The 27,622-nt window shown below is 44.3% G+C and overlaps 1 protein-coding gene across 1 annotated transcript; it reads left to right on the forward strand.

The window, feature by feature from the left end:
- Positions 1-407: 407 nt before the first annotated feature.
- Positions 408-27,034, forward strand: HAPSTR1 (HUWE1 associated protein modifying stress responses). Its single transcript, XM_027043276.2, has 4 exons — positions 408-1,048; positions 1,689-1,769; positions 12,582-12,857; positions 24,536-27,034. The coding sequence occupies exons 1-4, from the start codon at positions 823-825 to the stop codon at positions 24,778-24,780; spliced, it is 828 nt and encodes a 275-aa protein (XP_026899077.1). The 5' UTR covers positions 408-822; the 3' UTR covers positions 24,781-27,034.
- Positions 27,035-27,622: the final 588 nt, after the last annotated feature.

Here is a 27,622-nt window from a genome sequence, read left to right on the forward strand (position 1 = left end):
GGGCGCGGTCGCTAGGGCGGGTCACGTGACCCCAACTCGACGCCCCGCGGGGTGGTTGTGCCCAGCGGCGAGCAAGCGAGTGCGCATGTGTACCTTTTCTCTCTCCCCACCCCATCCCCGGTTGGCTTGGACGCAACCACTGTCAGCTCCTCCCCCTCCTCCTCCATCCTTCCCGACTTATAGTCCCTTTCCCCCGCCCATTGGTTACGTCAGGCAGACAGGCCGGAGAACCAATCACGGAGCTGTATTCAGAGGCCGGCACGCGGAACCGGTCGGATCGGGCCAATGGGGGTCCTCGAAGCGGGCGCGCCCCAACCGGGCCGGAGAGCTGAAGCCGAGTGGGCGGTGCTTCCCCAGTCAGCATGTGGGCGGGGGAGGGCGGAGACCAGCAGCCGCAGAGGCGTCGACGGCGGCGGCGACGACGACGTTCCTCAGTCTTCGGGGTGGGCTCGGCGGCATAGGCCGGGCTGTGCGGCGGGCTAGGCGGTCAGCGGCGGCGGCCTCAGGAGGGCCGCGGCGCCATGGGCGGGCGGTAGACGGGTTCGGGCCGGCGACGCGAGGTGCGGCGGCAGTCGTCCGGGCCGCGGCGAACTTCCGCGAAGCCCGGGGGTGGGGAGGCCCGGGGCGGGGGTCGTCCCGGGCTGCGTGGGGCCTTGGGGCGGGGCTCGCAGGCCGTCGGGGTGCAGGAGGTCTGGGCCGCCGCGAGGAGCCGCCGCCGGTCGCTGGGCCCCGTCACCGGGCCGCTCGACGACGACGCTCCCGCGGGGGCCCCGCCTGAGGAGGACGCGGCGGCGGCGGCGAGGCCGCGGGAGGCCGCGGAGGATGGAGGAGCGGAAGGAGGAGGGCGAGGCCGAGATCCAGGAGCACGGGCCCGAGCACTGGTTCTCCAAGTGGGAGCGGCAGTGCCTGGCCGAGGCCGAGCAGGACGAGCAGCTGCCCCCTGAGCTGCAGGAGGAGGCGGCGGCCGCCGCGCAGCCCGAGCACAAGCAGCAGAAGCTGTGGCACCTCTTCCAGAACTCGGCCACCGCCGTGGCCCAGCTCTACAAAGGTGAGGCCCGCCGCCGCCATCTTGCCGCCGCCGCCGCCCCGCCGCCGCCGCCGCCGCCTCGGGGCCGGCCGGTCGGCGGAGAGCCCCGAGGGCGGCCGCCCTGGCCCTGCCGCCGCGCCACCGCCCCGCCGCCCCCTCCTCACAAGATGGCGGCGCGGGGGGCGGGCCCGGCGGGCGGGCCGCGGCTGAGCAGGGGCCGGCGCTGGTGGCTCCCCCGTTTGGGGCCGCCCGGGGCCCGCCTGCGCCTCGGGCCCGGCTGCCGGCGCCCCTCGGGCCGGGAGGGCCGGGGAGGGGCTCCCACTCACAAAATGGCGAAGGCAGGCGGCGGGGCCGGCCATTGTGCCCGGAGCCGGCCTCGGGGCGGGGACTGGGAGGGGGCGCCTCCGGCGGGCGCGGCTCGGCCCCGGGGGGCTGCACCTCTGAGCCCCGCGGCTCGGCCTCGGCCCCGCCGCGACCCCCTGCCTGCCGTCCTCGCAGCGAGTGTGGGATCCCGAAACCCTGGAACAAAATGGCGAAACCTAATATGGCCGTTCGGAGTGATTGACGCCCAAATAACATCTCTTTCTCTGTGTCTCTCCCTCTCTCTCTGTGTCTTTTGTGTTTCTTTTTTCTCCCCCGCACCCCTCACCCACTTTTTCAGACCGAGTGTGTCAGCAGCCAGGACTTTCTCTCTGGGTCCCCTTCCAAAACGCAGCCACCGCCGTCACCAACCTCTACAAAGGTAAAGATAACCTTGCTGCATTGCCGCCTGAGGGGAAGGGCAGCCTGCGTCAGGGCTTGAGTCCTCCGTTGCTAGGGAGGTAGACACCCCGGCCCGGACTGCCCGGCCCTTTTCTGCTGCCGAACCCGGCCGCCGAGTGCCTGGAGTATTTGGTGGGTAGAGAGCTCCGGGGGTGGCCTGGCCAGAGCACGGATTCTCAGCTGGGGCGTTTGACCCCCTCTTCGCCTGCCTCGGGTACATTTGACGCTGGGGGGCAGTTTTGAACGTCATCGCCGAGAGGGGGCTGCTGGATATCCTGCCCTGCAGGAGACCGTGCTCCCCCTCCCCGAGTGTCAGTAGTGCTGAGGTTGAGAAGCCGAGAGGGGTGCAGCTTCTCATCACAGAAGTCGCCCAGGGAAGAAAAGGGTTTATGGTTTGGTGCCACAGACCGACGTGAGCAGCTCCTGGAAAGGATTCTTGAGAGTTAGGCAACTTAGACCAAGGTACTTTGGTAGCATTTAAGTGCGTTGAAAATCAGCTGATGGGAATAATCTGTGCGCACGTTAACGTACTGTTCTTCCCTAGCAACCTTGAATAATTGCTTTCAGAGCTGCCATCTACCTGATTGTATATTATTGGCAGGAAACGTGTTACCAGAGTTTGTGTCGGTAGATTTGTGCTTTATGATAGTGTTTTTTTGGGGCTAATCTCCCGCCCCCCAGTGACCGGAAGATCTGTAAGTAAAGGTTCTTGCTCTTTGTGCGTTCTCAGTAACCATGGCATTAGATTTTGTGTCTTACGATTTTGAAGATTTGGAAATTTGGATTTGATGTCTTTTGGGGTTAAGGTTCCTATGGAGAAAGGATTTGAATTTGTTAATCTTAGGAAAAATGTAATTAAATCAAACGTTTTGAAACTTGTAGAAGCTGCTGGTAACAGTAATGGACTTTGTGCACTTAAGAATTGTCAAAACAAGTTGAAGCACAGGCTGTGGAGTGCCTTTTCAGGTTCTCATTTTTGTGTAAGAATGTGCAAATGGTGGCAGCATTCTATAGGAAAAATGTCCCTTCTTGTGAGATTTCCTGGGTGGAATTTGCAGTTTTGGGGGACAGTAATTTGAAAACAAACTGGTGAATGGAATGTTAATTCTAGGGAAGGAGGAACTCAGTCTAGGCTTGCAAGAAAAAGGAAACGATTAAATGTCTCAGTGGTCAACTTTGATTCTATGTAGGTGAGTTCCTTAAATTTTGATTTTTGGGTGAATTACTCTAACATTTATCAGTGCTTGAGGGTGTTAAGCATTGTCTGGAATGGCTCTTGTATTCATCCAGAGAATTTTGAAATATTTAATACCTGTTTTAAAAACTCCTATCTTCGAGTATAATTTGGATATTGTGTAGTCAGTCTTCTTAAGAATTGTAGCTCAAATTTGATAAATCTACATTAAGAGAAAGCATCTACCTCCAACCCAAGCCCGCGGCACCACTGATCTGATTGCTGTGTGTAGTATATAGTTTCTCACTTCTATTAGGTCATGAGTAGAGCTTTATGGTATGCGGTCTTTTGTGCCTGGCTTCATCCACTTCCCGTGTTTCTGAGATTGATCCCTTGAGTTCATACTGAAGGTGTGAATTCTGCCCCTCCTTTTTTATTTTTTACTTATTTTTTGCTGAGTAGCGTTTTGTTGTGTGAGAGGTACTACAGTTCGTTCATTTGTTTGTTGCAGTTGCTTTTTGTTTGAAGCTGGGGGATGGTACCATTTTTGGTGCTTCTGTATGCCAAGCTCTTTGCCTAGGTCATGCAAAAATACGAATGTCCCCTAGATTTTCTGTTCAGTTTTTGGTGCTGTTGTGTGTTTTTATGATGTATCCGTTTAGAATTAAAGCTGGCAGTTTTGTATATTGCCTTAGGTAAGAAGATGCGTTCAAAAGCTGAACTCTGAAATTATCCCTAATTTGATTACTGGATTTGAAATTACTTTTTGTAATATATTGTTTCTGTTCAGAAGATTTAATGAGAGCGCTTCAGTTTTTTAAAAAATAAAATCACGTGATGTTCTTGGGTTATTGTGAGTATTAGATTGTTAGAACTCGTTGTATTTTGTGTTGTGTTACTGTAAAGGTAAATCTATCTTTCTTTATCTGTTAGGAAAGGTAAGTTGTGGTTTGTGGTATTTGGTAGTGTGGCAACATAGTCTTAACTGATTGACAGAGAAAGGATCATGCTCTGCAGAGCCTCACGTTCCTCTTTTTCAGGGTGAAGTGCTTGGGGACCAGGAATGCAGCTGTAGGAATAATTAGGTACCTTAAATAGAACTGGTACAATTAGCAAGGTAGTGTCATCAGTGCATGCAGCCTGGAGTAGTGGTAAATCTAAATCATCCTTCATAGCTCTGATCAAACGTTTACATGTAATTTACAAGGGGAAAGATTTGGAGGGTCTCTTTAAGTGGACACTGCTTCAGTATTTTATATGATGAAACACTAAAGCTAAAGCTAAAAATGGCTCCTTTTCCAGGCCGGGGACAGAGAGGTTGGCACTTGTACCAGGTTCTTGATAACCCCTAAAGGGAGCACATTGGAAGCTCAGAATGGTGGTAAAAGCTTAACTGAGGATCTTTTGATTGCTTGTGGGCTTTTTGAAAAATCAAGTGTTAGTGTGGTTTGGCTCGGCTCGAAGGATTTAGAGGAGAGTGAGTTGTCCCTCATCGTGGACAGGATTCAGCAAAATGGAGTGTGTGGTTCCTTCTACTCCACTGAGTAGGGCCAGACTTTGGTATCCTCTTTTGGAAAGGGGAAGAAAAAATCTTGATGGTCGGTTCTCATCTCTACCTTGTTTTGGTAAATATAAAGAGGACGATGTTTGTTTACTTTTCAGTCAGGTTCTGTTCCTGGCCTGGTACAGTTTCTGATGTCTGCAACTGAAGAGGGGAGTGAAAAGTTACTGAAGTTATTTCAATCTTCTAGCCCAAGTTCATGCTTAACCTGGGAAATACTGGACCACACCTAGTGGTTTGCTTCTGAAAGTCCTCCCCTCACCCCCCTGCATTTTCCTGGGTGCCAGTCGCAATCTGTCTCCTGATTCCTCAGTAGGAAAGTACTGGTCTCCTTATCTAATGCTAACTTCTTTCTGTTTTGGGGAGGGGGGGTCCTTGCCCAGAAGAGAGGTTGGACTGGTGGTTGTCCTGGGATAAGGCTAATCCCATGGGCCTCAATGGTGAGTCTAAAGTGGCTGCAGGTACCTTAGCTCTTCAGCAGAGCCCTTGAGCCAATGCTTGCTCTCACCCTACAGGGCCACTTCTCAGCATTTCCCTAGCTGACTTTTCTTCTTTAATGTTTTTGAGAGAGAGTGAGTGGAGGAGGGGCAGAGAGAGAAAAAGAATCCGAAGCAGGCTAAATTCTGTCCCCACAAAGCTTAATGTGGGGCTTGAACCCATGAACTGCGAGATCATGACTTGAGCTGAAGTTAGAGCCTTAACCTATGGAATCACCCAGATGCCCCTCCCGTTTATCTTTAAAATGTTTTTTTTTTTTTTTAAATTTTAAATTTTTTAGTGTTTATTTTTGAGAGTGTGAGCAGGAGAGGGCCAGAGAGGGAGACAGAATCTGAAGCAGGCTCCAGGCGCTGAGCTGTCAGCACAGAGCCCAATGTGGAGCTCGAATCCACTAACCGTGAGATCATGACCTGAACTGAAGTGGGATGCCTAACTGCCTGAGCCACCCAGGTGCCTCTTAAAATAGTTTTTAATTTTAATTTTTTAAAGTTAGGTCTACACCCAGTGTAGGGCTTGAACTCCTGACCCTGAGGTCGAGAGTCACATGTTTCACTGACTAAACCAGCTAGGTGCCCTTGTGTTGACTTTTAAAAACTGCATCAGAAACTTGAATTGCATAGTGAGTTCTATCATCTGTGTTGGGAGGTTTCTCTTGATGCTCTTCGGGGGTTAAAGATGTTTCTGGTTCTCCCCTTGAGCACTGTTTGCCCAGGGGGCATGTCTACTCTAGCAGTGCTTAAAGAAAGCCAGCACTGCAAGAATGGCAGCTGCTGCTATTGTCAGAGTTTGGATTTTGGGCTGTCCATACTTAGTTGTATGGTTCTGAAGACAGGTGACGGAGGGAGATGCTTCACCATTTGTGCTCCTTCATTTTTACCCCTGTAACTGGGCATACATTACCCATACCTTAGAGGACAAGATCTGAGTTTAGTGCTGGGGTATCTGGGGCAAGGTGAGTGTTGACCTTGTTGGTATTAAAGTTCTGTTTTTCAGCTTTTTCTGGCTCTGGGAAGTCCTTAAGATAAAGGGAAGAAATTCTAGGTTATTTTTTGCCTTTGCATTTTTTCTTTTCTTTTTTTTTTTTTTTAATTTTTAAAAATTTAAAATTTTTTTCGCCTTTGTTTTTGAGAGACAGCATGAATGGGGGAGGGGTGGAGAGAGAGGAAGACAGAATCCGAAGCAGGGTCCAGGCTTTGAGCCAGCAGCACAGAGCCTGATGTGGGGCTTGAGCTCACGAACCGTGAGATCATGACCTGGACCTAACTCAGACGCTTAACTGACTGAACCACCCAGGTGCCCCATGTCTTTGCATTTTTTTTCTTGTGTTGAAAAAAGCTTAGTGGGAAGTACTTTCCTTTTTTATCTTTCCCTAAAAGGACTAAATGTAAATTGGATTGGCAGGTGAGAAAAATAGCACGATGCCCTTTAAGTCCTTATTTTTGAGATATCTTGATGCCAAATCCTTTTTATAATATGCTGTCTCACTTCCGTGTAGCCATCTTAGACCATATGTGGAGTGAGGGTGAGCAGGATGTACTGAGAATTTGGGCCCAGTGGTGAGCAGTTGGTGTCTAAATCAGTGGTCAGAGAAAGCATGTTCTACTTGGAGATAAATAGAATTTCATCTCCTTAAAATTTGACTTTGTGGACTTGGTTTGTGACTCACCTGTAAAAAACCCATTATTGACCTTTGAAGCTTTGTTCAGAAACGCCTTAATATGGATTATTCTCTAAGTCTTAAGTTTTATTTTTAATATAAGGAGTAGTGGCCTCAATTGCTAATATCCCTTGTGGATTCTGTCAGTTTTTGTAGAAGACAGTCTTTTTTTCCCTTAAGTTTATTTATTTTGAGAGAGCGCGAGCAGGGGAGGGGCATAGAGAGAGAATCCCAAGCAGGCTCCACACTGCCAGGCCAGAGCCAGATACAGGTATTGGCCATACAAACCGCAAGATCAGGACCTGAGCTGAAACCGACTGAGCCACCCAGGCACCCCGACAATCTTTTTCTTATATACAACTTTTCTGTAAAAGGATGTTTTGGTTGCAAATAAAGCAGAAATTACAAGGCAGACAGGCTTCAGTGGTGTGGGCATGGTTTGGCTCCTCTCTGGCTGGAAGGCTGAGGATAGGATGGATTTAATTCAGTCTGCCCTGCTCTCAGCTCTCTACACTGTGTGTGTGCACGTGTATGTGCAAAGCACGAGCTTTGTTTTGGGGCTAGTTTCAGTTCGTTGGCAGCTTGCATCTTCGGGTCACTCGCTGACGCTGACGAGCCCTGGCGCTGCTTTTCCGGGAGCTGCCAGCAGATGACTTCTTTCTACCGGCTCTTGGCCAAAGTTGGGTCACATGCTTAATCTGAACCAGTATCATAGGTACCGTTTGGGGCTGTGCAGATGAGATGAGCACTAAACCACGTGTTCCACCTCTTGAGTGAATGTGAAGAAAGCTCGCCCTAGAGCTCTCCAAACAGAAACTTTGGAATCCCTTTCGGAGAGGCAGGGTGAGGACTGGATGCCAGGCAGATGAGGCCACTGCATTTCTTCCCTGGCTCCTTTCCATTGTTGTGTGTGCTGGGTGAAAATTGAGTATCTAAGTAGCTACAAGGGAGTGCTTCTTTTTGGATACACTGCATTGTTAGGGAATATAGGAGTCCTTTTCTCAAAACTGTTGGAAAAGGCTTTTATTTTGCCTCTAGCTCAGATCTTTGTATGTAATGAAACCTTTTTCATACTTATTTGCCCTGTGGCAGACTGGTTGGTTAGTGCCAACGCGTTTCTAAGTTCAGATATTTAGTCATTAGTATTCCTTGCAAATGTTACTTTGGTCTAGCAGTATGTTCTCACAGTGTGTAGACCCTCTAAGGAGAGTGGGAGATGGTTTCTCTTTGGTTGGGGAAGAACTGTATCCCTTCACCTGACTCCCAGGCACGGCCCTCTGAGCCTCAGCTCCAGTTCCTTGTCTCTGAAATGGGGAGGTCTGCTCTAGCTAACTCCCATAAGGTTTGTGAGTGTCAAAAAGCTATAAACAGTGAGATTGGGTTAATCTTGTCGGTGTCGCAAGTAACAAAATTGTGCATTTGGTCTTCATCTCGGTAATCAGATGATTCTGTGCCTCTTGTCCCCTGCCAGTGGGGACAGGATTAGACCTGTAAAAATCTGGAATTCCGTTTCAGCTGCTTATATAACCCCCCCCCTTTTTTTTTTTTAAAGTATGAAACATGGGACATCTACCATGACTTGTCCGAGTCCATTTGTGTTTTGAATAAGGAAATAAATGTGTTGCGCTTAAAGGTTGGGTTGACATTTTGATGCCCTTGGGGTTTGCCTAACCTTCAAGCTTCTGGCCCTGCTGCACAGAGGCTTTTTGGCTTCAGTAAAATAGCTTTGCACATGAGACTGTCCCCACAGTTTCTGTGCTCTGCATTTCTAGAATTTGGATGTCTGTTTGTCAAGGTTCAGATGTAGTCACAGCAGTCTTGGGCTGAGAGCCTTCAGAAAGCCATCCTTGGGCATGTTTACGGTGCTGCTGTTCACTAAATCAACCTGTGATGACGTTAAAATCTAGCCTAGTCAGGCCTAAGATTCTCCAGTAAGTATTCATGTGTCTCCTGTTTAGTGCAAGGTATGATGGGAGGATTTTATTTTCAACCGAGCAACAGTTTAAAGTCCTAAACATAAGGACTGTATTTGAAATGCTTTAGGGTCAATCAATGTGACATTTTCTGTTTAGGGAAGTAACTGAGATTGGGTTAATCTGGGTGGTGAGGTGATTGGATTCGCCTTGCAGGATATGCTGTTGATGGTACAAAACCAAATTGGGCCCGGCAGTGCAAAAGGGTGTACCTGAAGACCTTACATGTCATTTTTTGCTTTTCTCTTCCTGTACCTTCTAACGTGTAAAAGTCCATGTTTTAGGAAATGCCTCATATTTACTGTGTTCTTGGTTGGTTCTGTTGTTTCAGACTCAGAATTTCTGAGGTGAGATAATTGGTCAATTAGGAAGACATTTTTTTTAGTTGTGTAAATTTTAAAAGAGCTTCACAACTTACATAACTGTCTTTCATCTAAACCAGTGAATAATTGCATTTTCCAGCTTTGTTCAAATCTGTGATTGAAGCATCAGGCCCTCCTTTGGGGGGCCTGGCTGGCTCAGTTCGTAGAGCATACAGTTCTTGATCTCAAGGTTGTGAGTTCAGGCCCCATGTTGGCTGTGGAGCCTACTTCAAAAAAGAAAAAAAAAATCAGTCCCTTGCAGATCTGATTTTTGGGATTTCCTTGTGTTCTCAATCAGAACAAACCAAAATTTAGCTTTCTTCCCTGAATTGCCTTTTTTTTTTTTTTTAAATAACTGCTTCTGGTGGCCCCCTCCCTTTGGCCCTTGAGTTTTGTATCCAGTTTATGGAGACTTTTTTGGTGTCTGGTTTGCCAGGTGTATGTACATTTACACGACTACTTCATCTTGGTTTGCGCTGTGCAGTCCTCTTTGCGCTTGTTTTTTGTACTCCTTTTGCACTTCCAACTTTCCCCCCTCTGTACTTCCAATTCTGGGCCTGCTTCCATTTGGTTCTTGAAAAATAAAATTTCCTCGCTCTGTTTGGAAACCCCCTTCTCCAGTTATGAGCTTGAGTATAATCATTCTTTTAGGTAGGGTGGGTTTGTAGAAACCTGGTTGCTTCTAGGTACACACGTATGTTTGGTGCTGTGGCATGGGATCAGTTTTCGCGCAAAGACGTGATTTCTCTGAAAATGCTTCCGGTGCTTTCAGAATCTCTTCTTTTTAGAACCGGCTTTCCCAAGGTCATCTTAGAGTTTACCTAGTCCTGAGATTAGCTTCAGTGGAGTCTTTAAGAGATGGAAAGTGCTGTAGTATCCTAAATGCTGTTTATCTTTAAAATGAATTTCACGCTTGCTTTGTTTCTGATGAAAGGAGAAATCAGAAGCTGTTCGTTCACATTGTAACTTGGTGTTCTAGTATGAGATACTAGAGAAATTACTTCGTTCCCAAGCTGCTTTCTCTATCTTTAAAATAAGAATAATCTTCTCAAAGTTGTGATGGAGTTTACTTTTTTTAAAAAAAATTCTAAATGTTTTTATTTATTTTTGAGACAGAGACAGAGTGCGAGCAGGGGAGGGGCAGAGAGAGAGAGAGAGACACAATATGAAGCAGGCTCCAGGCTCTGAGCTGTCAGCACAGAGCCCGACGCGGGGCTCGAACTCACAGACGGCGAGATCATGACCTGAGCCGAAGTCGGCCGCTTAACCGACTGAGCCACCCAGGCGCCCCTGGAGTTTACTATTTTTAAAGCGTGCTCCCATGGACAAATTCTTCCATTAAAAAAACTTTTTTTTTTTTTTTTTTTTTTTAAACAACAGGGATTTGTCATCTAAAGAACAGGCCTTGTTATAAAGTTCTGCTTGTGCTGCCCTCTTGCCATCTTGTTTAATAATGTAAATTCATGGCAGTTTGGGATTCTCTGTGATGTCTGGATTATTGTGTTTCTTTCTGGAACACAGCTCTTTCTTTTTCTTCCTTTCTTCCCTCCCTCCCTCCCTCCCCCTCCCTTCCTCCCTCCCTCCCCTCCTTCCTTCCTTCCTTCCTTCCTTCCTTCCTTCCTTCCTTCCTTCCTTCCTCTTTTCTTTCCTTTTTTCTCTTTTCTCTTTTTCTTTCCTTTCCTTTCCTTTCTTCTTTTCTTTTCTTGGGAGAGAAGGAGAGAGCAGAGGAGGGGCAGAGAGAATCCCAAGCAGGCTCTTCCCACTCCATCAGCGTGGAGTCCGTTGCAGGGATCAAACTCCCAAACTGAGATCATGACCTGAGCTGAAATCAAGAGTTGGACACTTAACTGACTGATCCACCCAGGTGCCTTGGAACCATCTTATTTTCTTTAAACTTTTTATTTATGTACTTATTTTTGAGAGAGAGACAGAGCACAAGCAGGGGAGGGACAGAGAGATGGAGACAAAATCTGAAGCAGGCTCCAGACTCTGAGCTGTCAGCACAGAGCCTGACTCAGGGCTCGAACTCCTGAGCTATGAGATCATGACCTGAGCTGAAGTTGGATGCTTAACCAACTGAGCCACCCAGGCACCCCGAAACCATTTTCTTTAATGTCACTAGAAGTATACTCATGATTTTCTGCTAGCAGAGCAGTCCAACTAAAAATAAATTGCAGTGGCTTAAATTTCCCAGTTCTTTTTCCAACTGTATAAAATCATGGGAAGAGCAGGGATTGTTTTTTTGAAAACTTGGGCTTAGTATATACAGGGAGGGGTAGTACTTACAGGGAGACTGGGAGCCCAGTCGGAGATTTTAGATGCAAGGTCTTTTGGGAATGATTATGAATGATGGGAAACTTGGGGGACTGGAAGCGGAATCCAAGTGTATACTAGGGAAAGGAAGCCTTTTCTGTTTCCACTGTGCTGTTTGGTGTCGGTGTTGACTGGTCAATTAGAATTAATTTTTCCTCACTTCTAAATTGTTTGCTGCTGCCTTCAGTGTGTTCCCAGTTCTTGGTGCTGAACTGATCTGTAAGAGTGTATCCCCAAAATGACATGGTAAATGTAGGTGGCCTGAGTGCTTTGTAATACTTAGTTCTCTGTTGAATGATGTGATGCTCCTATTTAGAATTGTGAGAATTCACTCCTTTTATTCTTTTTTAAAGTTAATTTTGAGAGAGAGAGCACGACCAGGGGAGGGGCAAAGGTAGAGAGATTCCCAGGCAGTCTCCACCCTGTCATTGCAGAGCTCAACGTGGGGATCGATCTCTCTGAGCCAAAACCAAGAGTCCGACGTTTAGCTGACTGAGCCACCCAGGCACCCCAGGAATTCACTCTTTTCTGAAAGAGTGTAGAGCTTAGTGGTTAAGAATCATGGACTCTGGAGCAAAATTCGAGCTCTCGTATGTATTCTTACACCTTGGTAGAGTTACTCGGTGTAATTCACTTCCTTGTTTCCTCATTTGCACCAGGGGGACCATAGTACCATTTTCAAGGTCATCTTGATATTTTTTTTTTCTAAAGTGAAGCTGAGTATAGTACTGATACACGTTGAAGAACGTATCCATCAGAGCGCCTGGGTGGCTAAGTCAGTTAAGCGTCTGACTTCAGCTTAGGTCACGATCTCTGAGTTTGTAAGTTCCAGTGCCTTCCAGTGCCGCGTTGGGCTCTGTGCTGACAGCTCAGAGCCTGGAGCCTGCTTCGGAGTCTGTGTCTCTGTCTCTCTTGGCCACTTCCCCACCCATGCTCTGTCTCGAAAATAAACATTAAAATAATTTTTTTAAAGTAATGAATAAAACTATTATTTTTTTAAGGAACAAGGCAGAAGCTCTAGGACTGTGTGATGTTAGCTCTGAATTTAGACCGTGAAGATTTAATGCCACGTATAACACTTGAAACATGGATGAAATACCATTCAGTTGACTAAATTACTGATAGATCTCCAGAACCCCAATCTTCATGATGCTCATTTTGGTTAGCTCCTGAAATGGTTTTCTCTTAGGAGAGAATGCTGCATGGCTCTGCTGATCATGATGTATCTTTTTTCTTGTTCTTTTTTCCTAACAGAAAGCGTGGATACTCATCAGCGAAGTTTTGATATTGGAATTCAGATTGGCTATCAACGACGCAATAAGGATGTGTTGGCTTGGGTTAAAAAGCGCAGAAGAACTATTCGTAGAGAAGATTTGATCAGCTTCCTGTGTGGGAAAGTTCCTCCACCACGAAACTCTAGAGCTCCCCCAAGACTGACTGTAGTGTCCCCTAACCGAGCTACTTCAACGGAAACTAGCTCATCTGTAGAGACTGATTTGCAACCCTTCCGGGAAGCCATAGCTCTGCATGGTAAAGCCGTTTAAACATATTTCTTTGGAAAAGTGGTTAAGAGTGTGCCTGTGGACCCCTTTACACATTTAGGTTTAGGTCCAGATATATTGTCTTGTGTTTTGTTTCTTATTAGTAACTAAATGCTCCAGAAATGTTTATGCAGAATGTAAGCTAAGAACTTACCTGGGCCATTTTTGAATGTTAGCTAGCCTATCCTAAAAAATGTTTTTAGAAAGTTAGTTTGAGCTTATCAGTGTCACAGTAACAGAATCTTGCAACGTTGATTAGAATTTATTACTTTATACTTCTTATTGTACATGTTTTCCTATTATTCTGAGTCAAACAGGAAGTTCTTGTGTCTTCAGAATTCTGTTATATTTCCAATTGCCTGGAGAACCTGGTTAGCAGCAGGCAAGTGAGGCAGGAAATTGTTGGGCTGTTCTCCTGGGGACTCCCTTTGGCCCTGTAAGTTACTGAGCGTGCCTGTCAAAGGTGAGAGTTGATGACCCAGGTGGGAATGGACAAATGTAAGAATGATTGATTTTCCTTATGTCTCTTGTCCCTTAGGTCCTTGATTTGATAGGACTGTCAGGACAGTCCATCACTATCTCCCCAGGCCAGACCTGCCAGAAGGCGGCATTCTTGGCCAAGGGGTTTAAGTATTACTGGAGAAGCCTGGGATATGCAGTCAACAAGTCTGTTGTTTGTTCCTCTCTAATACAGATTTCCAGATAGAACTGGGAGAGGTACTTACAGGACATTTAATACTGCTGTGAAAATAAAAGAACAACAAAGTAATGAGACTTAGTAGATACAGAAAAGAAAACTTGAATGGTGCAGGTGATTGAGCAGAGAGAAGCAATTAGTGAATTAGGTCAGGAGTCCTGTTAGAAGTCAACATTTCTGGGCCACAGTATAGGCCATCTAAAAAACCAAGTAACCTTGTAGTAAAAAGGGTGGGATATATATGCAGAGGACATCTATATCCTTGAAGCTTTAATGCTTATGTTCTTGTTCTCTTCAGCGGACCTTGATTCTTTACCTACAACCCTCATCAGAACCTGGGGTTGGAAACAGTGTTTTTCCCTTTTGATAGTTTGATAAGTTAAAAATACATCTGTTGCAAGAGAAAGTCCCTGATGTATGGATGCAGTACTTAGGACTGCCACTGTCTCATGTAGTGGAATAGTCATGCATCAGAACCTCTGAAACTCAGGCAATAAAGAGGTCCATCTGGTCTTTGTTACAGAGTTCACATCTTTTACCATTAAGTTTGGAACAAATGATTGGAAGCGTGTGTAGTGTCAGGTGACTGTCCTGTCTGCGCATGGTAGGGCCGTATGCGGTTGTCTCTCTAAGCATTCTGATTTTCTTTATTGTCAAGTGCAATTTAAGATTCATTCCATACCTGTCTCGTTAAGATTTCCTTTTTCTCTATTCTATACTTAAGAAGATAGTTTTAAGACACACAGATGCCACTCTTGTTATGAAATCTTAGTGCAGTTGTATACCTTGTAAAAAGGGCCAGCTTCCCCCAACCCCTCTTTAGACTGTTCAACTTGTGGTTTATTATTTTCCTGAACTTCTGTTGGAGTTTTAGTAACAATGTAGTTTTAAGAAGAGATTATTTATAATTTTGACTTAAGTTTGTGAGGTTTGAGAAAGTTCATAATTATAAAGCTATGTAGAAAAATAATCTTTCCCTTCAATAAAGTTACCCATTAGCACAAGTCCAGAATATAGTGGAGACTCAGTGTACTCTTTACTCTTACTCCTAAGGTTCATACCCTGAGTTTGTGTCTTAAAACAGTCTAGTAATATGGCCTCTTGAAAGAGTGTACAGAAACATAAATTGCATCGTGTTTTGTCCTATAGTGGTTTGTAGAGGACATCCATGTGTTGAGAATGCTAGTCTGGTTTGAGTGTTTACAATGACTGCAATGATTTCTAGTAATAGGGCATTGTTAACTAAGTTGTAAGGCAGATTAATGACCAACTTTGTAACCAGCTGTCCTAGTGATCTGATTTATTGGATAGTCTATAAATTCAAGTGAAAGCTGTTTAGATGATCGTTTAAAACATATTTGGAGACATCTCAATTAGGGCACATACTTGTCAGAATTTAGTTTTGCATATAATTTGCTTAACCAGATCTGTGAAATGTAATTGAAGTTAAATTGAAGTTCTTAGGAATCTGCATTGGAAGGAGAATCTAAATTTATGAAGTTTTAGGGTATGGGGTGGTGGGGGAGGGGTGCATAGGAGAAGCACTGTGTATTGAAGCAAACTTAAGTTTATAAACCGCAAACATGAGTGTAGGGGGTTCACACCATTCTATCCCTTTTTATAAGACAGGACGGTCCCCCCCCCACCATAGTTTTTCTTTATCAGTTCCTAAACACCTGTACGAAGCACCCTAAATCTATCTAAAATACACATTTTTATTTGAAGAAAAATGGCAAAGATGTAAGGTACTTACAGTACATTTATTTCTTACACTGTGTGTGATAGTAAGATCCTCTGATTAGTACCTCGTCTGCCTCAGGCCGAACCCAATTTCAGTCATACATCCATCAGATGGTTAGCAAGCAGTTTCAGTCAGATCTGCTGGTTACTGAAGCTTACAGAACATAATCAGTCCTGTGCTTTGTTCTGGCTCTTGTCTGCAGCATAGGTCGCTTTTTTTCTGAGTACCATGGCATCTAGTCATCTGGATCTTAACCTCACCAAGAAGTCCGGGAAACACAGGCATGTGCTACACGTGCAGCTAGGACCTGCCGCCTCATTTTTAACGTAACAGAAGATTTCAGATGGACCTAAAATCCTGTACCATTTTGGTGGTTCTCAGTCTCCCTTTCTGATGATGTGGCTTAGGCATGCCTTCTCATCCGGAGTTTTCCTTTTCTTTGGTCTTTTTTTTGTCTGCTCCTTCAGCCTCTGCCGTTTCCTCAGGTTCTTGACTGACTTAGATTTCACTCCCGCGGTTTCGAGCCCTCGCCACCTTCTGCAGGCCCCTTGCTTGCAGTTTCGCCCACTTCCGGCCTGCCGGGCGCGCGTGTTCTCTCCTGTCCACCACGCCACCCCTGCAGGCAGGGCTCTCACACAGGGCTTTAACGCGGACTCCCCTTCCTGCCCCGTCAGCAAATACCTGGCTTTTCCTCATGGAGCCATCCAGATGCGTACATGGCAGATTCTGTGCTGTCTCTGGGAATATATAAATGAAGAGTGCTTCCTTTTTTACTGAGGCCAACACATACTTGGAAAATTTAATGTCCTGAGCATGGTTTGTGTATGATGTTCTAAGGGCAGAAAGGGACATTTTACAGTGCAGACTGGCTGTACGTTAAGGGAAGGCTCTTTGGAGAAGGTAAACCCTGGGCTCTTGGAATAATCTTCCTGCTCTTGCTTCCTGGCCCTGAGATGACCCAGTTGCCAGTCCGTGTTTCCTGAGGCCACTGGAGCAGTCCTTTCTGTCTCGTCACTTGACTGAAAAATGACTTTTGTTGATGGAGAAATACGTTGAAGTCAGAACCCAGCACTGAAAGGCCCTTCTGATTGGATCTTCACTGTGGGCCAGATATCTTAGCTATACTGTCACATGTGTGAGACATGCTCATACTCCGCCTGCTCATACTTTAAGACTGATCAAACGCTTCTTCCCTAACGAAGCTTTCGTTCTCCCTTCTGAAGCCTTTCTTGAGCTGTTAATCTGCTCTTTCTCTTTAGATTTTGCTTCTTTGGCTGTCCTTTCCAACATGGGGCTACCTTAGGGCAGGGCCTGGTCTTAAAGTTTCTGCCTTTACTAGAACCTGGCAAAGAACCTGGTGTTAGATGTATTCTAAGTTGAACAGAGAGTTCAGAGGTCTGTTATGTGAAAATATATAGTACAGTGGGTGCAGAGAACCTTTAGAAAGAGTTGAGGATCACAGATCCCCAGATGACTATAATAAGGGTAGAAGTAATGGTGTACCTTAGGAGAGCTACAAAGTAAACTCCTTAAATTAGAACATCCAAGACTTGAATGGGTTTTGAGGATGATGTACCATTACAGCTATTTTAGTGTTTACTTAGTGCAAGCAACTCAGGAGGTTCTCATTTAACCTTACACTTGCCCGGAGTTACTACCATTTTGTTGATGAAGAAAGGGCGTATCTGGCTGTGATGGAACAGATGAGTAAGTGGTAGAATAGGTATTCCGGATCTGCCTGTATACATACTCTTAACCACTGTGCCTCCATATTTGTGCATTTATGGTCCTTCCCCCATGGGGTTAGGGGTGGAGTGGGGTGGGAAAGATCCCTAGGCTTATTTTTCTTCTCTAAAGACATCAGACAATACATGAATTTTGTATCTTGGGGTTTTCGCCATGGGTGAACCTTGAGAAGTAGGCTTGAAGGTGAATGGTTCGGGGCCTGTATTTCTGGTTTATTTAGTAGGAAGAATATTTATTTAGGCTTTTGTGTGTAGGCTACATTCCCGGTATGACCTTGGGCAAGATGGTTTACTTTTCCAAGGCAGTCTTCTTTGTAAGGTGTTAGATTAAATGAGAAACAAGCAAGGTACTTACCCTTTCATAATACCTTTTTACCTTGGGAGAAGCGGGATTTTCGGTTAGTTCTGAGTCCTGTGCAAAGAGTGCTCTCTTTGCCTCTGGGTGGCATTTTATTGCAAAAGTAGACCTGGAGATCAGGTAGCCTTTGAGGGTACTTTTTCCCTCCTCTTTTCAGTAAGGATGCCCTTTTAAATTGCATATATTAATCCAGAGGGGAAGGATAATTTAAAACTTACTGTTTATAACTTATGTTGCTTGCTAGGATCTTGCACTTTTTTTTATCTTGATATAAATCTGTGGAGTTAGTGAGGTTCTCTTTCTACTGGATGGACAGATTTTGACTTGACTTGTCCAAGCTAGTGTTCCATCTGGAAAGCCTTAGATGAAATCTGGTCTCCTCGTTCTGAGTTCTGTTCATTATCATGCGGGTTAGGAAAGGGTCGAGAGTAAGATTGGGGCATACGTTCCTGGAAGGGGGGAGAGAGCTGATTGGGAGAAGGAGCTGGATACCTTCGAAGTCAGACTTCGCTCGCTCTTTTGATACCGACATTAAAGCCTCCTCACATCTTGTGGATGGTCTTTGTAGGTTCTGGCCCTGGTTCAGACTGTTCTGTAAAAAACAGAAACACTTGGTTTGTGTTCCAGAAGTCATTTTGATGGCATTCTTGACTGAATTACTAGGAATTAACATCACTGGGCCTGGGTCGTCCTGTAGAATTCATCAGTTCAAACTCAGGCCCCTAGCATGCAGGGTGTCGTGTCATAATAGGCACTGCCGTTGCTGTCATTGGCATTTGGCTTTAGGATCTCCCATTGTCCAGTTTTAAGTTCCTTTGGTGTTTAAGATAGGAAGTTTTAAAAAGGCAGTGGGATGCTACATTCACCAGTGTAAGTACTGAAAGAGGCTTAGGCAACCCAGCGTTTACATGACCCTGGAGAATTTCAAACAAAGGAAAGTTTGTTTTTTCAAAGAAAGCATTTTGTGAGTTAAGCCAGCAGCTCTTTAAGTATTGAAGTCTGAAGTCTGAATCCTTTTTAGTTTGAAAACCTGCCTTTTTTTTTTTTTTTTTTTTTTGTGGCTGTGGTCTTACGAGTTCTGATTTCTGCAGTTCATGTCCTTCCGTGGAAGGGGTGGTCATTTAAAGATAAAGTATATATTGTCATTATGCAGCCTTTTCTATTGCCCAGCATTTTACTGAAAGTAAATACCATGCAGTCTATTAGAGACTAGTGGTAGGGGCCTGTGTGTTACAAGGAGGAGTTAGGTAATGTCTTTGAGGAATTTCTAGCCTGATAGATTTCTATGAGAGCATTTGAAGTGTTCAAACCTAGGCAGTCAGATTGATGCACGGTACATTGCCTTCGGAGTTCATAGACTCCATTTATGGCTACTTGCTTTTTTTGCCTTTAGTCTTCTCTGGGCTATGTACATGGTGATTCTTGTTCTCTTAAATCATTAAGTTGCTTGACAGATTCTTGGACATGGAGAAAACTGGGTGTAGGGCTTTTCAGAAAATTGTGTAAGGTCAGGTAGGAATTTAACTTAGGAAAAATGTAGGGCCTATTCCTAGTTTGTCATACTCAGGGTATAAAACTGATACCACCTTCTCCTAGGGTTTATGGAAAGCTGTGATTCCAGGCAGCTTGAACCAGTAGGGTTTTCGTACTCCTCTGAGCACAGGTTTTTGTAGCTTTGGTTAATTTGGTCAGCACATCGTTTGGCCTGTGTGCTCTAGAGTGGTACAGAAGGGAAGTTAGGAAATTCCAGTGAGAGCAAAGCTTCTTGATACAATTTCACCTGAGATCCAGTACATTTAAGAAGAAATTAAGTAATTGTGCTTGGTTCTGTCTCTTCCTTAATGATTCTTGTCCCCTTCCATCCTAGAGCTAAATGTTTAGAAATATTCTGACCGCACCGGTGCTTAGGTTAAGCGATTTTACACTGGTGGAGTAGTGTAAAGGAGACTCTTGTAACACTGCAGAGGACTAACTGGAAATCCATGCACCTGTCAAGGTGCTCCCTTCTCTTGCCCACACTCCCTGTGCAGCGTGTGGGACAGTGCTAGAGACTTACTGTGTGCGTGTCTGCATCTTCCTGAAAGAACTGTCAGTAGTTATTTTAACAGCAAAATATTTTTTTAAAAACTTACTTGGAAATAAAGATGTAAGAGATTTAATGCACCAAAACAATCGCCTCTCTTAAATGCTTAAAAAAATGATTATTTCAAAGAAGCTTCTTTAATTAAAATTCATCTCTGAAGGCTGGAATCTCTAAATTATGGCCTTTGTTCAAACCAGCTTTTGGGAATGAGGAAAACAAAGGCAATTAACAGCATTAAAATTTTTGATGAAAACTTGGCATTTCTTTATGTTAAGATTAGATATTAGCTGCTGAAGTTTCTGGGGTAGGACTTCACTAAAGCTACCATCAATGATACAAAATTGTTTGGAAGTTGCAGTAAAATTTTCTTGGACAGTTTTTCATTGATGTGAAAAAGGAGTCCATGCAGCCATGCCTCAAAGCCAGTTCGTGCACCTAGTACTTAATGTCCTCTGGTAGTTTACGAAGCACTTGAACATTTGAGTTTAAATTTTCCACTAGTCTTCTGATTTACGAATAACATTCTCTTGGAAAGTTTGAAAATTTCCGAAAAGTAAAAAATTCAGTATCTTGTTATCTGACTATACAGAGATAACCACAGTTAAATGTTTGGTGCATTTTCTTTCAGTCTTTTTTTTTCAATGTATAAATATTAAAATTATTTCGTAGTTGAGATCATACTGCATATATGGTACTGTATCTTTTTTTCATTTTAACGTCGTGAGCTTTTTTCCCATGGCATTAAAATTGTCTTTGAAAAACTGAAAGCATTGGGCTGTCAGCATAACTGAAAATGTTTTCTTGGTGTGACACATGTATCTTTGTAATTGGTTTGATTTAGTGTGCTTTACTTCAATAAAAATTCAGTATTACAATTTACATATTGGGGTGGGGAGTGGTATCTACTTCAAATTACTAAAATCTTAGTAGAATTCTTTTTTCAGTGATTTGAACTCCTTCCTTGGTGCATTTCAAACACGACATTTACACACAAGTGCTTGCTTGCTTCAAAACCTCAGAACACCACTTTGTGCACAGGGAGCTCTGTCCATTTGAATAGTGCAATTCATTTGAAATGCAAGAATGCCAGTTTCCTAGGGTTCCAGTCAGGAAGTTCTCACTTGGTTCAAATTGTGGGGATTTCAAATCCCCTCTCATGCTGCAGATGAAAAAAACTGGTGGAGCGTATCTGCTGAGCGTTCTGAGCCTGTGCTGAGTGGATCGACAATGAGAGTCCTCCGCCTTTTCTCCTCTGGGGCTGGCCCTCTGCTCTCAGTCTTAGGGAGTTGGGGAGCAGGTAGAGAGTGTAGAGGCGGCCTCCAGGCCACGGGCTGCTGGACGGAGGAAGGGGGGGTGCATCGGTCTGCATTTGCTCTTTCTGTGCCTATATGTGATCTAACTATGTGCTGGTAAACTGGAATTACATGTAATTAATTCTGAAAACAGGATTATCTTATTATCTGAAGCATGAACTTGGTATGAAAATAATAGTTATGTGCTGCTCTTAACATTTGACCATGTAACCTAGATACCTATAACCTGGACTGTAACTGTTTTAGCTCCAGTGGGAGCTTTCTTTTTAAAGTATGATTAAATCATCCTAATCTTTTTTTTTTCCCCTCCCTCCTGCACTAATCATTTAAAACGAATGCAGAAACTTTAAAACTGCTAAGTTTATCTTGTATTAAGCAATGGAGACTTTTCTGTCTAATCATACTACTTGTTCTGCTTTTTGTCAACTGATACTCCCATAGCCCTTTTGAAAAAGTGTGTTTTGGTAGAAATTAAGTTGTATGCCCTCGGGCTGTACAACTTAGTTTTTAGTTCTGAAGCATGTTCAGACTCTCTGTACTTGTATAGGCCTGATTGTTCATGTGGCTTAGCTAAGGTTTCCTGAAGCATCTTCCAGTAGCTGTCATTGGTTTGTAAAATAAAATTTGGGCTGTTTAAAATATATATTTTTTGGTTGTTAATCTTAATTTTTTTTTTTTTTTTTGACACGAAAGTGTTTTTGGGGAAGATTTTCAGCTAGTTAAATGTTGAAAAGAATTTTCACTGCTGAGAGTAGGTAGGAGGAAGCTCATGTTGCACATTGTGGTTGCACTTGAGCTGCCCAACTAAAGCCCCCAGTCATACACTCAACAGAAGAAAGATGGCAGTTGCCCAGCAGTTACTGGGGAATTTTCAAATTGACCAAATTGATATTTAATGTCTCTTCTTTTTCACGGAGAATAGCAGTGGAAACAATAGAAGTGTTTGCTTGATGTGCCTGTTCACTTCTGGTGGAGTATTCTGCGAGCCTTGGGTATTTGTCCTTAGGTGTTAATAAACATGTTGCTATGTTAACAAGAGGGGTTCAGGGTGTGGGGGGGGTTGTTGAGTTCTTTTGATGGTTTCAAATGATAAAGGGGATTAATTACTGAAGTTAGCCCAGTTTCGTGCCGAAGGCCTAAATTTTGCAGTCTAATTATCTTAGGACTTCCTGTATTATGAACCAGCTATGAAAAGGTTCTTGTTTTAATTTCACGGACACCTTTTAGTAGTTTGTTTCAGGCCGCTAGGTTGGAAAAAAGAAAGCACAGCACACAGAACTTGGGGGAGAAAAAAACATGCCAGCAATTTGGGAATAACTTGAGTTTTTAAAAACTTGATGGCAGAGATTTAAGAGACAAGAGCCACCTGGGTTTATTTCCTGGCTTTGGAGAGGGGATGAATACCAGCAGGTTTGGGTTTCAGTGCATTTCAAAATGGATAGACTTTGAAGCACTCCCCTGTTTGCAGAATTGAGCGAATGCTGTGTGTCAGGCACCATGTACGTTAGGTGGAGATGAAGCTACACGATTGTACCGCGTTGCATGAAATGAGCTCAAGATGTTTCTTTCCCTTTTATTTATTTTTTAATAAACCTGCATGGCCTGAGGAAGAAGCAGCGTGTAGTGCCTTTTTGATGTTAAATGGGAGAGGTCCAGCAGGCAGTTAGAACTGTGGATGGGCCCATGTGCACAGGAGAGATCCCCTGTGCTGTGGAAAACGATGCCCATAGGTAAGCTAAGGGGTAGAGGACACCACCCTGCGTGGCACCCAACTTGTCCAGTGGAAGTGAACCCTGCAGAGGCCACTGAGGAAGGAGCTGGCGGGCTGCGGACAGGAAGGAGTGGAGAGTTTCAAGCAGGAGGGAAGCGGAGCCAGCCAGAGACTGAATAGGAGAGAGGTGGCAGAGTCAGGAAAGGAGCCTTAGGGTGGAATAGGTGCCGGAGGAGCTGGGGGCCAGGCGTCAGCAGGTGTACACGGTGGAAGAGAGGCACTGGCCAACCTACCAGAGCGACTTGGCCATGCGCATCCGCTCTCCCGGTGGTGTGGGAGCACGAGGCCTGAGAGAGGCCAGGCGCAAGACCCTGTAGCCGCTTCATGCTAAAATCATGTTGACTTGAAGAGTGTAACAGTCAAGGGGAACATGAGATTGTGCTTAAGTTTTGAGTCGCAGCTTGCTTACTAGCTGTGTGACCTTGGGTCGTTACTTAACCTTTTAACCTCCATTTCCCATCCGCAAACAGACTATACGGATGTCGGATGTCGTAGGATCACTGTGAGGATGAAAATTAAAAGTACTTAACGTAGCACCTGCCTCACACAGGAAGTACTCCCAAGATTAGTGCCTCTGTTATATTTTTTTAAATAGGCACCAGCCTTGCAATGGCTTAGAGCTAAGGAGTGCCGTGCCCACCCTTCCTCGCCACCAGTGGGAGGGAGGACGCATCTTCCACAGGCAGAGCAAGGAGGGGGCTGATGGCTACCAGGTAGGGAGTTTGAGAGCAGGAAGAGATGTGGGCTGCAGAACACAATCAGCATAAGGGAGGCTGTTGAGGCCTGCAGCCTGAGAATGTTCACAGAGTATTTGTAGAGTCAGAATAATGTCAAAGTTGATGTGGTAGAATTTTTTCTCAACATTCAAATTTAAATCACATTAACAGTATAAACTAGAATGGGCCCCTACCAGACCAACCTCTAAGCTCATTTTAAAATCTGAGAAGTTCTGTTCTTTGGGAACATGGAGTATCCTAGGTCATAGTCTGTGAAGTTAGCCAAGCAATAACAAAAACCCTGTGTGAGGCTAGAATAACGTAAGGGGAAGTTCGTAAGGGAAATCCACCGTTCGTGATGTTAGGTTTTCATATTCAACGCTGTGGTTAATGTTTCCTGGCGTCTCTTGGGCCTTTCACAGGTTCATCCTGAACATTTCAGAGTGGAACATAATGTTTGCCTCCTTAACTGTTCAGGAATCTGAGGGATGAGTGTCCAGCGTTGGGTGCTGGGTCTATTCTGGATTTAATTCAACCTTGAAGGCAGCAGGATTTTTTTATACCGCCATAGGCACTACCTCCTTCTCAAAGGGATCATCCATGATGATAAGTGAGGTTGTCCCGAGGAGACCAATCAAGTCCAGACCTTGGGCGGTCGTATAGCTTGTTTCATCCAAGGGCAGACTCACTTTGTGCTTGAGGTCCCTGTGTACTTTTTCAGTAGTGACCCCTTTTTTGGGCTGCAGCGTGCACGGTTTTGGATGATCATTTGGGGGAAGTTGGAATGAGCCCACTCAGACCTAGAAATCATCGCTCCCCTTCGTGCACATACACACACTATAGGGGGATCTGTTGGGGGTGGTGACTCTGGATAACCAAAATGTCCTATTTAAAGCATGCGCTTGCTGTCCTCAGCCATAAATTATAAGCAGTATATACCCAGTAGAGTAGATGGGAGGGTTTTGTGATCTGTGTGTCCACCTTACACGGTGCTTGCGACAGAATATGCTTCCCAGAGTTGGTAATTACCAATATTGTAAATAGTGGTAGTCTTCCCAATGAAACATCTATGCCAAAAGCCCGGCGATTCGTTTTTCCAGAAGAAAACATAACTGCCCCCTGGTGACTCCTTAAGAAAACAGGCAGACCTCCTTTGACACTATGAAACATTGAAAGTAAAGTGGGTTGCTTTCAAGAGGGTTAAATAATCGAGCAACTCTAAAACCTTTTTTCTTCTTCCTAGGTCTTAGTGGTGCAATGGCTAGTATAAGCGTGCGTTCGAGTACCCCAGGCTCTCCTACACATGTAAGCAGTGGATCGAATGCTAGTCGAAGGAGAAATGGACTCCATGATGTCGATTTGAACACTTTCATATCAGAAGAAATGGCACTCCACTTGGACAATGGTGGAACTAGAAAGCGTACCTCAGCCCAGTGTGGCGATGTCATTACAGACTCACCAACCCATAAACGCAACAGAATGATCTAAACTACAGACATTTTCACACCCACCATGCTGCTTGAAAGCCACTCGATCCTCCACATATACTCTTATTGCAAAGGAAACATGAGGCCATCTTCCCTTGTTCACTGTTTAAGACAAGTGAATTCTATAGTGGTTGCCATAAAAGGAAGCTCTAGGTATTTACAGTAGATGCCTCTTGTAACCATGGCTTTCTTAAAACTATAATCCTAGCAGAGGACATCAGACATCGTGTAGTCATTAGCAAGATCATCATAGGCAAACATATTATCCGTTCCAAGGCTAAAAGTGACCTTAACTGTATTTATTCTCAAAGGGAAAGGAACTATCAGATGTTATTTGGTTATATAGAATGCTTCCCCCACCCCCTCCCACCCCCACCCCCCTTCTTCTTCTTTTTGGTTCATTTCCTGCTGCGTTGAGTATTTTACTTCAACAGTATTGCCAGGTTCCTAAAATGATCTCAGACCCACGATTTGGCTTCTTCGTCAAATCTGCAGGCTTCCAGTTTTTGCAGCGGCCCTATACCATGCACCTGGTCTCTCTGTAGTCCACAGTGTGCAACTTCTAATGATGGGACTGTGCCCTGGTTTTAGTTTTCCAAGCAGTTTCTAATTCTGGTGATTGTGTGATGTAAAGAGGTGCTATGATGGTCATGCAATTAATACTTAATATTGAATCAATACACAGAACTTTATTGGATTCACTGTGTGTGTTAGCGCTCTAAAAGTAGCAATATGATTATTAAAGTGCCCCCCCAGATTGACCCCGTAGGCTTAAAATACTCCTGTTTTAAGACAAGTACTACTTCCCACGCAGGGTACTGTTCCTTATGGTAAATGTAAACTTGTAGACTGCATTCAAGGGGGACCTACAGTAGTGAGGTCATGAACTTGGAGGATGGGCTTCCTTTTTGGCTCTGCATTAGCGAGAGGGAGATGGATGGTGGGGGAGGGTAGGTATTCCAGTCTTTTGTGTCCTTTTCTATCTACATTTTTCATGAATGCCCTACTTTGTGCAGTTTTCCATTGGAGTTGGTGGAAGATAAAGGTCTTCGATCTGCCAATAATGTGATCGCAACTTAAGTAGCAACCCCCCCACTCTCCAGTCCCCCCTCCCCTAAAGAGTGCAGTTTGGAATCTCATTCTGGAAAAGATGGAATCGCATGGAGGCTTCTCTAGATGTTAGTTAGACCTAAATAAAGGTTCTGAGTAGATTCCTCTTTTGGTCCCTTATAAGACCTCTTGTAGCCACAATGTTTTAGAGCATGCTTCACCTTCATTTTTAATATCTTGAACTGAATGATAGTCTTTTTTAGATGAAGAACTGATGTCAGCCTGCCAGGTACTGTAATTTATTCTATCATATTATTATGTTATATATCAAGTAGGACAGTGAAAATGTTTCCTTGCAAACTTGTAGTCCAGTATCAGTTAACTTCCTGTTTTTATCCTTAAAAGACCACTGCAAATCAGTGGAAGGGTTTTTCCAGTAATTACTCACAGCACTTTGTTAAAGTTTGCAATTCCTTCAGCCATTTAATAATATCTTTCTGTGAAGAAACTTTGCTAAGTTAACCATAATATTCATGGACTGGGTGGGAGGTGAGTGGAATGTTAGAAATGTTCTGTATTCGTATAGATATAGCCCTATTTAAAACAAAAAAATACCCCAACAGAACAAAAGTCAATTCCATAGTAAAACTTAGGACTGAAAGTGAGGTATTTGAAAATTTTTGCAAAAAGTGGATCATTCTTTTTTGTTTGAATATAATAGCAGGAAGAATTATACCTGAAACAGACGAGCCTGTGTATTAGGAATACTTTTAAGCTTCCCTTTGGAATATGCCCAGAAATGCATTTGGAGTTACCATTGGGTTTTTTTTTTTTTTTTTCCATTGTTGTAAATTTAGATTCTGGAATTGGCGTTTGGTGTGGTGTGAAGCGTAGCTCACAAGCGGCCAGACCCCCTGTTCCTGAAGGATTTTGAGATTGAGGAACGCCTGTATAACCCTCCCTTTATGCCTTGGTTCTCTAGTTCCTCCTTCCGAAGAATAACAGGTTTTTTTAAATTTTTTATTTTTGCTTGTTTTTTGTTTTAGTTGGTGCTCTGACGCTGAATCTCAGTACCCTTTACTCTCGATTGTCAAATTTTGATAAAACATGTGCCATTTTCTTTGGTTAGAGAAAGCAGGTCTTAATGTCTGCCAGAACACGATTTATATGCCTTATTGGCTCTATTAAACTTTTTAAAAACTTTAGCATTCGTTACTTTTTTCCACTGCATTGAATCTCAAATGCGATTTGTCAACCTCCTCGTAACTCCCCCCACCCCCGCTCTGTGTCCCCTGCTCTCTCCCGTGCCCCCTGAGCACAGAATAACTCTTCACATTTAGGAGTAGAAAGGGAAACGATTTCGCTCTCATAGGAAAACTTAGTTCTGACTGCTAGAATTTTGAAGCCTTTGATTGTGCCATTTTAGATGCAGACAAATCATGGAAGATTGCATATTGTGTGGTACTTTTTAAATGACATTGATTTTCCTTTTTTCAGTCTCTTGAGAACAGTGTAGGCTGAATTTTAAAACTGAACGGTTTACTCTGTGGGAACAGAACCTCCCTTCATCTTAAGCTAGATCCTCGGATTCTTTCAGACCTCATGGCTCATGAGACCTGTTGCTGTCGCCCTCACTTGGCATGAGTGGGTTGAGCTCATCCTTACTTACCCTGCAGTGTTCCGAGCATGGCTGAAGCATTCAAAACTTAATTACAATGTTTAGTATTTTATAGAGCAAAATTAATGGAAAGCATTTGGCTGAACTAAAGACCCACAGTCAAATTCTTCAATGT

The sequence above is a fragment of the Acinonyx jubatus genome, chromosome E3, assembly GCF_027475565.1.
Source record: "Acinonyx jubatus isolate Ajub_Pintada_27869175 chromosome E3, VMU_Ajub_asm_v1.0, whole genome shotgun sequence".
Lineage (NCBI taxonomy): Eukaryota > Metazoa > Chordata > Mammalia > Carnivora > Felidae > Acinonyx > Acinonyx jubatus.